The following is a 13,454-nucleotide window of genomic DNA, read 5'->3' on the forward strand; positions in this document are numbered from 1 at the left end:
CGGCAATACCGCCGCCATCTTGGCACGGTGTTCGCCGCACGACAGCTGCTCAACGAGCCAACGCTTTTATATCCCTGACGATGTCTTATAAACATGATATATGCACATTGTATTCGTAATGTTATTACTAATGCTACTATTAGTTGTCTGTTAGTTTATACGGAACACCGTATTATATATTATTATACATGATCAGATATAGAACTTGAAAACAGTGCGACGTGTGCCCTCGTCTCACGGTCGCGCCCGTGCTGCGCGCACACTCGGACGCCGCGGCAACGTGGCGGCGCCACTGACGCGTCACCCCCGGCGGCTCCAGATCTAGGTCTCTGTATATCTATGATGTCGCCACTGGCCACCTAAACGGCGAGTCTCTCTCAGTCCTGGTGCCGTTTCAGGCTTAGCGGACAGCGGCGGACGACAGTCCCCCGGGGACAGAGACGCCGTCCATGCCAGTTTAAGCCTCGAAGAACCGGCTCCATGGAGGTGGCGGACAGTCCCCTCAACCTCGTAAGTGCCCATGGATGTTGCAATAGCGAGCTAACGTTTCAGCGGCTGGCTGTTAGCATGCTAGGCTAGCTGCTTTAGTTTACCCGGGCGTTGACTGTGTTGAGAAGCGCTAGGCTAGGCTAGGCTATGCTAGGCTAGGCTAGGCTAGGCTAGTGGAGTGTGTACTCGACACATGACACATAACTGACGGTATAAACACCCTTACACCTCCATACAAAATACGCTGCTCTCATCGTTGCTTATTGTATATACATATATCTTTTTTTTCCCCCTGTCTCATTCTGTATTCCATCAAATCTTCACTGTATGTTTCTTGAGCTGCTTGACAAATGTTTTATTTCGTAAATATTTGTTAATTTAGGGTTGTGTACAGCTTGCTTTCCGTTCTGGCCCCCCCCCCCCCCCCCCCCCCCCCCCCCCCAGGGGATTGATAAAGTAACTGTAATCTTATTTTGAAAGGATCCTAATCTGATTTATTTTATCCTAATCTTAAATGACTAACCAACCCAAAAAACAACCGAAGACTCCTAGTAAAAGACACTCATAACAGGTTCTAAGAGTGTCAGCTAACTCAGGTCCACAGGCTCTAGACAACATGAGGAGGGTGTGAAAGCCTGTCTCTCCTTTCCCTGCTCTTTCATGTCCCTGCGCTTTCATGTCCCTGCTCTTTCTACTTTCCCTGCTCTCTCTCCTTTCCCTCTTTCCTTTCCCTGCGCTCTCCTTTCCCTCTTTCCTTTCCCTCTCTACTTTCCCTCTCTACTTTCCCTGCTCTCTCTACTTTCCCTGCTCTCTCTCCTTTCCCTGCTCTCTACTTTCCCTGCTCTCTTTCCTTCCCCTGCTCTCTTTCCTTCCCCTGCTCTCTTTCCTTCCCCTGCTCTCTTTCCTTCCCCTGCTCTCTCTCCTTTCCCTGCTCTCTCTCCTTTCCCTGCTCTCTCCCTTCCCATCTGGTCTAATCAGAGTCCCCGTCCCTCCGTCTCCTCCAGGCTCATCAGCAGTGCAGGACTGCCGACCGTCTGCTCGCGGCGGGGAAGTATGAAGAAGCCATCAGCTGCCATGGCAAAGCTGCCGGTGAGGCCCCTTTTGGCTTTTAAAAAAACAAACGTTGTTCAAATCAAAGTCCAGGTCCAGTCACAGTGACATTAACATCACCGTGACATTAACATCTGAGTTCTAGTTGTCCTCTCATGGTGGGCCGCTCCTGCCGGTGCCTTTTTCGTGGTGGTTGTGACAGTGGTGACAGGCAAAGCAAGAGAAGTAAAAGGAGAAGTGAGAGCACGGTCACCGTGTGGGAACTTGCAATGCATTCCAGAAAAATATGATATTAAAGTAAAAACAGCCATAATAATAATAATAATAATAATAATTTGAACAGTGATAAGTTAAGATAGTACTTTATTGATCCCCAGTTTGGGGAATTCAGCCGTTGCAGCACCTCAATGGGGAACATGAAGTACATAGTGAGAGGATTCAGGAAGATATACATCAAGATATACATCAAGAATATACAGTGTCGTTATTTTAAATCCAATGCAAATAGAATGGTATATAAAATATAAGATGAGCAATGTAATAACAGGGTTGGTAATACTAATGATGGTAATTATAATAGTAATAATGGTACCGCCTAATAATAGTATTTAATTATAACTGCAAAGAAAGAAAAAAAGAGGCAATGTTGAGTGAGAGGAGGGGTGTGATCTATTCCCTGGGATCACTGTGAGGGCATAGCAGTAAAGTTGTCACAGTTTCCATAGTTACACTAATATGTTAATGCCCCCTGTTGTTTTTTTTCTGTGTTCAGACTTTAGATAAATAACAATGTAATGCACAAATATACAACTGTACAAAATGTTAAAAAAAAAAATAATAATAAAAAAAACAGCTGAGAGGTGGAGCTGAAGTACATTTTGACATTTGACAAGTTCTACAACATTTTCATCCTGACATTTGCACCAAAATACACTTGGTTGTATTATGTGTGAGGTTTGAACTAATTATAGATGAAGCAGTACATACACAGCGATCAGCCACAACATTAAAACCACCTCCCCAATATAGGTCTCCCTCGTGCCGCCAAAACAGCTGTGACCCCTTGGGGCATGGACTCCACAAGACCTCTGAAGGTGTCCTGTGGTATCTGGCACCAAGACGTTAGCAGCAGATCCTTTAAGTCCTGTAATGCCGTTTTTACACCAAAATTAGAGCCGTTGAAAAGAATCGGATCGTTTGTGAACGACCCAACACTACAGTAGAAGCGGCGTATAGTATCCATGCTGCCGGTACGCACCCGCGTACCGGTCCATCGGGGGCGGGAAGCAGAGACGTTCCTCTGGTTCAGAGACCGGCTTGGGCCGGTGGTGGAGTGGTAGGGAGGGTGGAGGTTCTCCGCACTCACAACATTTCATGGTCCCGCCTGAGGGGAAAAAAGGGCAATGACTTCTGATTTTGATTTTGGATTCTAAATGGGATGTGAAATAATTGAATGACACACGGATATTCTATTTACACGTCAACGTCGGGACTCTAATGCGTGCCACATTGCGCCGGTAAAGGGGCCAAAATTATTGTGTTGGCCCAGGTGTTCTGTTCACAACAGAGCCGATCGGAGGTGGAGCCGATTGTTTATTGCAGGGTCATTGGACCCGGGACTGAAACAGGGGTTTTTCCTTTCCCACTGATGATAAATGCTGGATGTTAGCGGGTGTTACCAGGTTTTTGTTGCAGTGGGAAAGGGGTATAAGTTGCGAGGAGGGGCCCCCATGGATCGGCCTTGTTGTTTCAGCACATCCCACAGATGCTCGATCGGATTGAGATCTGGGAAATTCAGAGGTCAAGTCAACACCTTGAACTCTTTGTCATGTTCCTCAAACCATTCATGAACAATTTTTGCAGTCTGGCAGAGCGCATTATCCTGCTGAAAGAGGCCACTGCCATCAAGGAATACCATTGTCATGAAGGGGTGAACTTGGTCTGCAACAATGTTTAGGTAGGTGGTACGTGTCAAAGTAACATCCACATGAATGCCAGGACCCAAGGTTTCCAGCAGAACATTGCCCAGGGCATCACACTGCCTCCCCCAGCTTGACTTCTTCCCGTAGTGCATCCTGGTGCCGGGTTCCCCAGGTAAACGACGCACATGCACCGTCACGCGCCATCCACATGATGTAAAAGAAAACATTATTGATCAGGCCATGGTCCAGTTCTGACACTCACGTGCCTATTGTAGACGCTTTCGATGGTGGACAGAGGTCAGCAAGGAAACTCTGACCAGTCTGTGGCTACAGAGACCCATACACAGCAAGCTGTGATGCACTGTGTGTTCTGACACCTTTCTATCATAGCAGCATGAACTTTTTCAGTAATTTGTGCTACAGTAGCTCTTCTGTGGGATCGACCAGACGGGCTAGACTTCACTTACCACGGGCATCAATCAGCCTTGTGTGCCCATGTTGCTCGTTCACCGTTTGTCCTTCCTTGGACCACTTTTGGTAGATACTAACCACTGTATACCGGGAACACCCCACAAGACCTGCTGTTTTGGAGACGCTCTGACCCAGCCGTCTAGCCATCACAATTTGGCTCTTGTCAAAGTCGCTCAGATCCTTACACTTGCCCATTTTTCCTGCTTCCAACACATCAACTTCAAGAACTGACTGTTCACTTGCTGCCTAATATATCCCACTCCTTGAAAAGTGCCATTGGAACGATATGAGCAATGTTATTCACTTCACCTGTCAGTGGTTTTAATGTTGTGGCTGATCAGTATAGATCCTACTCACTTTTTTTCCCCTAGATAAAACTTCCTTTCAACCCAGTGGACCGTGTAAATTATCTCTTTACGGGAGGAAACCAAATTTATTGTGGTTAAAGTCCTGGGACCAACTTTATGCCTTTCGGTCTTGCACCTGTAACATGCCTACATTGATTTCCTGTCTTTGTTTAATCAATCTCCTTCTCACTTTCTGTCAGATCTATTGAGAGATGCCATGAAGTTAACAGAGTGTGAGCAGGTGAGAACCATTACATACTTGTTTGTGTGTTTACTACCGGGCGCCATTATGTTCTGTGTATCTGTGTATAGTTCATATTTTTAAACACTTTGTCCTTAATAAGGCTTGGCGAGCTATAATGATGATGTAAGAGTGATGTGTTTCTGTTTGGGATGGTTTGCATAAGTCCGGCTTGTCATCACCTTATTTGCCTTGGTTTGTTCATGTAAATCCAAGGTTTTGGACTAACAGTGTTTTCTTTACTACTGATGATAAAAGTGCTACGACGATGTGTTTACAACTGCTGTTTACGTTGTAGTCGGATGAAGTACAACCAGTAAACATGGTGATAAATCAAACATTTAACTAAAGTCATAGTAAAGTAAATTGTTTTTCAAGAACAGGGTCAGCACTGCTATCTAAACCTCAAACTTCCAGTTACCTGTCAATGCTCAGGTTGAAGTTGACCCAAAATAGCAGATTTATATTAAGAACAGAGTAGACTGTCTACGTACCATCACTTTAGTGTCACCAAAAGCACTTAACACCAATACAGACATTATCATACATAGTCTACGTCAGTGTTTCTCAACGTGGGGTTCTGGGACCCCCAGGGGTCCTTCAAGAGTTTCCAGGGGGTCCCCAGCAAAATTAACAGTTAAACTTCACCATTATTTAATTTACGAGACCTCAGCACCATCAGAGAATGGACAATAGTTACTGTTTTGATCCTAGTTTCACTGTTGTCTTCCCAAACCATAGAATAGACACAATCATATCCAATAATAAGAATCTTCTCAGAATGGGCTCCCAGAGACTAAATCTCCACAAATGGCCTTGGCCTCTGGCGTATCAAACTGAGGGTCCTTCACTGATCTAAGTTGCACATGGCCTGTCTTAAAATGCTCATGACCGTCGCTGCTGTGTCTTGCTCTTTAGCAGGTGTTCCGCCACACCTTCCTACTCCTGACGCCGAGGTTTGTTTTTCTGCCGCAGGCCCGGCTGTCCATGGAGCTGCAGAGGGACAGCCACATCAAGCAGCAGCGTCTCATCCAGGAGCGCTGGAAGAGAGAAGCCCGCCGCAAGGCCAACAAAACCCGCCCCGCCCTGTCCCAAGCCGCCGCCTCCGAGCTGGACTCCCAGGCGCAGGGCTCTGGCCGGGTGGGGCCAGGGCGCGGGGCCAGCGGGGAGAGGGAGTACGACACCCTGCTCTACCAGCTCCAGACACGCTGTGCCGGAGGCGCCGCGCTCCCCGCCCCCGGCTTCCCCGCCAGCGCCAAGACCGCCAAGGACGACAAGACGCGCCTGGAGGAGCAGCAGACCACCATCGAGAACCTGCGGCTGCTGGTGGAGCAGCTGATGGACGAGAACCAGCGCCTCGCCTCCGAGAACCAGCAGCTGCGCGCGGAGAACGCCCGCCTGCGCTGCGAGGCCGCGGACGCCGCCGACTTCGTGGAACGCTCGGAGCTGTGGGTCCTCCCGCAGGCGGGGGGAGTCGGGGGAGGAGGGGGGCAGCCGGAGAGGAAGACGACCGGGAAGAAGGAGATCTCCATCCCTCAGCTGCCGCCGCTGGAGATGCCCGCCCAGGAGGACCTGTGTCTGGACGACCTGCCGCCCCTGGAGCTCCCCGAGGACATCCAGAACGAGCTGCAGGAGCTGCTGGACCGGGACAAACTCTGATTAGAGACCAGCCCAGCGAGACACATTTCAGGCGTAAACAAACAGTGCATTTGACATAAAACAGGTTTGTTTTTCTATATATTCAAGTTTATCGGGCCAATTTTTTTTGTTGAGTGTGTTTGATACCTCTCCGGCCTGTTTAAAAAAAAAAAAAAAAAAAAAAAAACAACAAAAAACAAAAACAAAAAAAAAATGTCCAAACGCCACTTTCAATTCCACAAACAAATGCATTTGAAGTAAAAAAAAAAAAAATAGGCAAATATGTTTTTATTTTCCTCCATTACTTGTTTTGGCACAACGGTGGCGTCTTAGATTAAAAAAATAATAATAATAATAATAATTAATAATAATAATAAAAATAAAAAAATAAAAACAATCCTGAGGAAACGACCGGTTGTCAAACCCGGACGGCGTTTCGTGACGAATGAGATGCAGCTGGTATCTCCACGCAGTACCACGCCAGGAGCGTCCGCCCTCGCTCCGGCTCCTTCCCTCCGGGCAGCCACAGCACGGCCGCCGGACCGCTTCTGCGTTCAAGAAACCCCGTGCCTTGAGAAAAAGTTATACTTCTGTTTCTTATTTCATTTTATTTTTTATTTTATTTTTTTTAAATTTGGTAGCAGTCCGGCGTTTGGATCCCGGGGTTGTAAAGGGAGCGGCCGTCTGGATGGACGGACGGGGATCCGATCGCCTCCGTCGTCGTCGTCGTTTTGTTTTTCCCTGTCGGGGCAGAGTATCAAACACCTGAATCTGAGCCGCAGCGAGTTGTCAACAGCTTCCAGGTCGATCTGAGGATGAGCTCGTTGTCCGATCAGTGTGCGTGACAGTTTTCCTTTCAATGCAAGCTACAGAAGTTGTGACGTGCTTTTTTTTTTTTATTTTATTTTATTTTTTTTTTTTTCGGGAACAGCCTTGACGAGGTGAATCGGGTGCAAACTGTGATCCCTCATGCGAGGAAACAGATGGATTTGAAGACAACGTGATGTGCGATATCTTTTATTTATATTTAATTGTTATTAAGGATGGGGCTGAAGGTTTTGCCATTCATCAACGTTATCAAAAAATTGCTTTCATTTTAATTCTATAGAAAATAGCTTTTTTTTTTTTTCTCGTATTTTCAACAATATACAAAAATATATATATATATATATATATATATATATTTAGCCAAAAATGCTTTTAAGACTCGAGGAAAAAATAATTCTCAAAAAAAGTCCCAAGTTTGTACCTCCATAGTTGTAAAACAATCTGTGGATCATGGATGATAACTGTACTTGGGAGTTGAAGTTGGTTTTAGAAAATACCCGGAGCTCGCTCTCTCTCTCTGTTCCTCTTTACGTTCCAGTTTGAAGCTTTTGATCTGCCTCATTTTTCAGGTGGAGTCTTGTCTCCTGGAAGACTGCTGTGCGAGCAGCAGTTTGAATAAAACCCTTCCTCCCGTCTGTCTCTCTTCTCCTTCGTCCTCCTCCCTCCGTGACCCGTCTCACATGAAATCCAGTGCGATGCAAAGCCGGTGGCTCGAGTTACGACCTGAGCAGCTGAAAACACTTCACCTTTCTGTGTGTGCGGCTCCTTAAGTAAAGGATCGCAGGGAAATTAACGTTCGGGAGTGAGGTTTATTTAAAAATAAAAAAAAAAATAAAAAAAGAAACGTTCTTATGTCTTGATTATTGCTACTTGAGCCCCTCTTATTTAAAAATCACTTCCTGCCCCCCTTCATTAAAATAAATCAGAATAACACGACCACAGCCCTGAGCAGGAGAAAAGGACAATAAAACTCCTGTCTCGGGAACGGGTGGCTTTTTATTCCGTCCTCGTTGCCGTTGTGTATCTGCTAACTATTCACTGGCCATGGGGCATCCAAAATGGGCATTATTGGGTTTTTTTTAGCAGCGACGGAAAACAAAACAAATCGGGCAAAATTCTTGTGGTTTGCTCGCGAAAGAGAAATTGCGTTGGTTATGACTCTTAACTTTGATTAGTGATCGCTTCTAATAAGGGGTGCCCGCTTTGGCCTGGATAACGTGTAGCTTTCACTTTTGTCTAATACTATGAAGCAGAAATGTGTGTTTTTGGCGACAGTGTAGTGGGAGCAGCTATGAAGAGAACAAAAAAACAAGCCTGTCTCTGGGTGAAATATCAATAATATTCAACTTGTAATCGTGACATAAGTCTAGGATGCTAAATCATATTCCAATCAACTTCACATTAAGCTAAAACTGTTTTGGGGGAAATTGGTCTATGGGTCTCCAGTGTGCTTGACATGTTAAGCTTCGTATCAGTCTAATATGAACCGGGGAAGCTGACAATTCAGTCATTTCAAAATACATTTCTACAGCTGCCAAAATGTTTTTTGATCACGCTGCATTTTTGTGATCAAGGTTTCTTTGCATTGACTTGAGATCGTGAGTGTAACCTTGATTTGAAAATTCTTATTTTCGCATTTCTTCCAGCTTCTTAAGTGTCCAAACGACATCCCTGATTGCTCTGTCGTAGCGAAATGACCAGAAATCTACTTCTATCAGCCCACATCAGGCCGGGCCTCACTAAAGTGGTGATAAAAGTGTATTAGGATTTGATAAGTTTAATTATCATAGCCGCCCCCTCCACACCCTGCTACACTGTGACCCCCGCCCTAACGACTGAAGAGAGATCTATTCGCTTCTCGGTGATATGAGGCGGTGCAATTGAAAAATCAATGTCATGTCTGCTTTGTTTTTTCACTGCAATTCAACTTTGAAAAAAAAAAAAAAAAAAAAGTTTAATTACAGTTTACAAATGTAATCAGGGGGTAAAAGAGTTACCATTTTGGTATTTTGGAGTGCGTGTGCTATTGAATCTCATACTCAATAATGGAAAACGTTGATTATGTGTTAGTCCGTTTGTTGTTGGTGCATGAATGACAATGAATTTTGATTGTTTTAAGATATTAAAAAAAAAATAATAACTTTTACTCTGTAACTTGTTCTGCGTCTCTTTCTCGGCCTCGTTCTTTAACGTGCCGCTTGAGATATGAAATTATTCATCCACAACCAATGCAGGAACTCATCTTTCTCCTCGGTTCGCTCATGAATCATTTTTGGAAATGTGTGCCGGGTGGTGGCCGGTCGATAGGGGGCGCTATAAGTCCGCGTCTGTCCAACAAAAGGATGTTCTGGGAGACGGGGACAGGGAGGGGCGGGACGTGCGAGCGCGGCGGCGCTTCAGGCCCGACCGCGACCTCAAGCTCCCGCCGAGCGTCCACGGCTGGGAGGAGTTTCACCTTCCTGGGGCGAGAGGGGGGGCCTGCGGTCTCGGGTCACACGCTGCGCCTTCCGCTCCGGGGCGGAGCTCTAGCGTAGCCAAACCTGAAGGGGTGGGCCGCGTTTACGGGAGGCCTCTTTGTTCGCGTCCGCTTAACTCAGAAAGAACGGGATTCCACGCAGCTGCCCCTTTTGTCGTTTCTCACCCGCACTTTATTCAGGCATACGTTTATTGCACCGATAAATACATAGTCACCCACATCTTCGAGTAAAACGGAACAATCCCAGAAAAAGTAGACGGAGCTTTGGTATCATTAGTCAGTTATAAGCACGGGGGGGAAAAAAGAACAACAAATGTATAAGGCGACAATTTCGCGGTTGGTTTTTGCACATCACTGAGTGTTTACATCCGCGTCCCCCGCCAACGGCTTCCCGCGGGGCGGGGTCCACCACCGGCTCGGACGCCGGGCTCTCACGGGCGCCTGATAATTCAAGATGGAAGCCGCGTCTCGGTGTGGCCGCAGCGGGACGGCCCGGCGAGGTGCGAAAACCCGAAAAGAGGGAATTCCCAAAACCTGGCTCGAGCTCGCTGGCGTTTGTCAATAAGTACATTGTTTCTGTCTGAGCGCGTTCGGCCCCTTCTGCAAGTGGTGTCTTGATGCCGCTTGGATTCCTCCCCTGGCCGAGTACATTGTTGGATGAGATGAGGAGCAGGAGCTTTGGGAGAGGAGGCCGCGTGTGCAAAAAAATATATATATATTAAAAAAAAAATAAAAGAAAGAATTAAAAGTGGTTTACATCACACAAAAACAAACACATTTTTTTTTATATCTAAACAAGATGGCGCGCAAAAACAACAATGCAGTCACTCGAAAACACACTGAGGCTGGTCTGGAAGGACAGATTATTTACAAACAGGACGAAAGCAAATAGGATGATGGAATGAGGTCCCGCTGAAATACCAGGGAACAGCCTCCGAAACAAGCGGAGGAAGCCAACGGAATATTCATTCTTGCGGCCCGTTTGTTCTGTCGTCGATCTGAAGGTCGAAGTCGTTTGGAAGTCTCCCCGGGGGATCGGGACTCATGATTGGTTCGGAGCGAGGAAAAGCTGCGGAGAGCGAGCGCCGCGTTGGACCGGTGACCACGGCCGGCGCCGCTCTGCCCTGTTTACACACAAACACCCGTGGGTGTGTGTGTGTGTGTATATAATATACACACCTGGAGGCGTCAGAGTGAAATTCATCATTCAGCCCCGAAGGAACGGTTCCTCCCGGTGTCGGTAGAGAAAACAACTCCTTGTTTCTATTTTCGGTGCACGCTCCCTGCGGTGAAGGGAATATTCCTTCAATCCTAATGGAGGAGCCAGGATTACTTTTTTTCCTCTCTTCATATCAAAATCAGAAATGTAGCCCGTCCTCAAAATGAATGGGCTGGTTTTACTGGAAAACGTTACCATCTCTTTTCGGTTTAGGGGAGGTGGCGATGGGGCCTTATTTCTACTCCAGGACTCCCAGTTCACAAAAATGTAAAATATAATAAAACGACACAAAGAAAAAGCATAAAAAAAAAAAATAATAAAATAGTTATAATAAAGAAATGCTTCTCTCGCCGCTACTCTGAGGAAACTGAGCGGCGGCTTTATCTCGCACTTTGGAGTTCAACCCTGATAGAAAGAGAAAGTGACGCGAGAGGAGACGGAGGGGAAATTCTAGAACAGCAGACCTACTACAGCAAGGTGATAAAAACAACAACTACCTTGAAAAGAAAAACAAACAAAACATGATTAAAGTCTACACAACAAACAACCCAAAGGAAAGCTTAATAGTCGTCTTGGGAGTACAGCTGCTTCGGAGCCACGGAGCGGACTCTGCGTGACCTGCGCTCACGATATGGAGAATACAGACGAACGAGGCAATAAATATGTTTTAGTAAACAAATACAAAAGGAAAAGAGAGGAACACGAGTCTCCTTCCATGTTAAAAAAAAAAAAAAACAACAACAAAAAAAATTCAGCATAGAGGAAAGTTTAAAAATCACTGGGAGTTTGGCAGTTCCAGCCAACGCCACACTCCCGGATAGAATGTCCCTGTGTGTGTGTGTGTGTGTGTGTGTGTGTGTGTGTGTGTGTGTGTGTGTGTGTGTGTGTGTGTGTGTGTGTGTGTGTGTGTGTGTGTGTGTGACAGTAGTCTTCCTCGGTCCTTGTTCACACTCCATAGTTGACGGAGCTCAGCGTTGGTCTCTTCTTGCTCTTGATCTTCAGGGATCCATAGCGAGCCTGAAAATGTTTGATAATAATAATAATAATAATTATTATTATTATTGGGAAGTATATTTCTGTAGCAGTGGTATTCAAAGTGTGGGGTGCGCCCCTAGTGGGACGCGGAGGAATTGCAAGAGGGGGGCGAGAATGAAAGTGACATGAAAAATTACATTTCATGAAATAGGTTTATTTAAAATGAAAATAAAAGTAATAGGATGATAGTTTATTAATTAAAAATAATATAATAATACTATTTGTTCATATGTTAATTATATTATTATTACAGTATTATTTTTTTCATTAGTTGTGCATATGAAACAATCTTTATTTGTACTTTTTGGGAGGGGAGTTCGTCAACAGACGTTTGAATACCACTGTTCTGTACCATGTGACTGCCACAGTAGGAGCTTTTAAATGATTCAACAATTGATGCAATGCAAGTTCAACGTTTCCATCACCTCAACATGCATCTATTCTTTTAACTCTTTCATTGGGAAAACAACACCGGGCGCTGAACCCTGAGATTCTGTCCCCTGTGTGTTCCTTACGTCTTTGCGGACCCTGGAGCGCGTGATCTTGACGCTCTGCGAGCGCCTCAGTCCCCTCTGGGTGACGGCCTCGTCCTCGGAGAACGTGGGATCCGCCTCCTCGTCGGACGGCTGCTCCTCGTCGTAGTAGTAATCTGGACACACACACACACACACACACACCCACAGGTTACATCTTGAAAAATAATATCCTTCCATCTCTGGATGAGGAAAAACATGATTTTGGGATGAAAGATAAGTAACTTGTCTACAGCACCAGGTGGAGCTGATGGACATCATAACTACTTGAGACTAGAATGGTGTTATTCAAACTTTTATTTCTGAGGAGGCCACTATGGAAGGAACGGCAAACCGTCGCAATCGAACTCACGGAAAATGTGCATGAACAAATATTTCGGAATATTTTTTCAGAGCATTCATTTCTGCATTAAACGCTGATATTGTAGTTTGAATATGTAAACAAACCATTTCTTAGACATAAAAAAAATGTTTGATCACCCAATTTTGGTGTTATCGTAGACCGTATTTAAACATTTTCCATACAGTATACGTCGATAAATAAGGTCCAATAATTTTTGAGGTTGTATCTTTTTTTATCAGTAAAACAAATGCTCTATTCATGGTGTATTTTCACTATTAACAGCATGTAGCCTCTACCTTTTCATAAAACATTGAGTGTTATTATAATCCATTAAAAAGACTAAAGGAAGAAATTCCGCAATTTGATTTGCCGACCCAACATAAAATCACCTGCTACCCACCGGGGAGGGGCGGGTCACAACCTAGAATTTGGAAAACGCGGGACTAGATGAACCTCTTCCAGCGCATCCCTGGACAACACGTACACTGCCTGATGCTCTTTGTGGCGCCGTGGTTACAGACATGGTGTCACTAATGCTGAATGCCTTGTGTTCCCCGGTGTCTCCAGCAGGGGGCAGCAGTGAAACGAGAACCGGGCTTCTCTCCCTCTTCCTTTGTCTCCCGGCTCTGATAGAATTCGAAGACGGAAGGGAACTTCCTCCTCGCAGAGAACATGGGAACACAAAGGAAATGCTGCTGCCAAATCGTGACAGCACCGTTACAGGCCATGAATTACAATGACGCAAAGCCCATTCCAGGAGAAAATGTGTGCTGGTGCTGGTGTGGGTTCCTCGTACTAAGTCTGAGACTTAACGCCGCGCACTGATGCTTCATTTATGTTGATGCTGTGACCCAAGGTTGGC

The 13,454-nt window shown here is 45.6% G+C and overlaps 2 protein-coding genes across 3 annotated transcripts in view; one reads left to right on the forward strand and one right to left on the reverse strand.

The window, feature by feature from the left end:
• Positions 1-350: 350 nt before the first annotated feature.
• On the forward strand, positions 351-8,998 carry nrbf2b (nuclear receptor binding factor 2b). 2 transcript variants are annotated; one of them, XR_013844694.1, is made up of 5 exons: positions 351-510; positions 1,494-1,578; positions 4,480-4,520; positions 5,496-6,243; positions 7,556-8,998. XR_013844694.1 is itself a non-coding variant. In XM_080021886.1 (4 exons), exons 1-4 carry the CDS (start codon positions 481-483, stop codon positions 6,177-6,179), a joined length of 840 nt encoding a protein of 279 aa, XP_079878012.1. In that variant the 5' UTR covers positions 351-480; the 3' UTR covers positions 6,180-8,998. The 2 variants fall into 2 exon arrangements, 1 of the variants encoding a protein (XP_079878012.1); XM_080021886.1 differs by having other exon boundaries at positions 5,496-8,998.
• Positions 8,999-9,623: 625 nt separating this feature from the next.
• The window catches only part of reep3b (receptor accessory protein 3b), a 40,062-nt gene continuing 36,231 nt past the window's right edge, over positions 9,624-13,454 (reverse strand). The window contains exons 7-8 of the mRNA XM_080020777.1: positions 12,232-12,365; positions 9,624-11,698 (exon numbers count right to left, since the gene is read on the reverse strand). Of these exons, the coding sequence (XP_079876903.1) occupies positions 11,627-11,698; positions 12,232-12,365 (206 nt within the window). The 3' untranslated portion in view covers positions 9,624-11,626. The remainder of the gene's footprint in view (positions 11,699-12,231; positions 12,366-13,454) is intronic.

The sequence above is a fragment of the Zeus faber genome (genome assembly GCF_960531495.2).
Source record: "Zeus faber genome assembly, chromosome: 20".
NCBI lineage: Eukaryota > Metazoa > Chordata > Actinopteri > Zeiformes > Zeidae > Zeus > Zeus faber.

Bases quoted from the DNA above. Each gene is read 5' to 3' on its own strand.
- nrbf2b (XM_080021886.1), top strand. From the start codon at position 481: ATGGAGGTGGCGGACAGTCCCCTCAACCTC. The intron at 1,579-4,479 runs GTGAGGCCCCTT...ACTTTCTGTCAG, and splicing joins CTGCCATGGCAAAGCTGCCG to ATCTATTGAGAGATGCCATG. The intron at 4,521-5,495 runs GTGAGAACCATT...TTTCTGCCGCAG, and splicing joins AGTTAACAGAGTGTGAGCAG to GCCCGGCTGTCCATGGAGCT.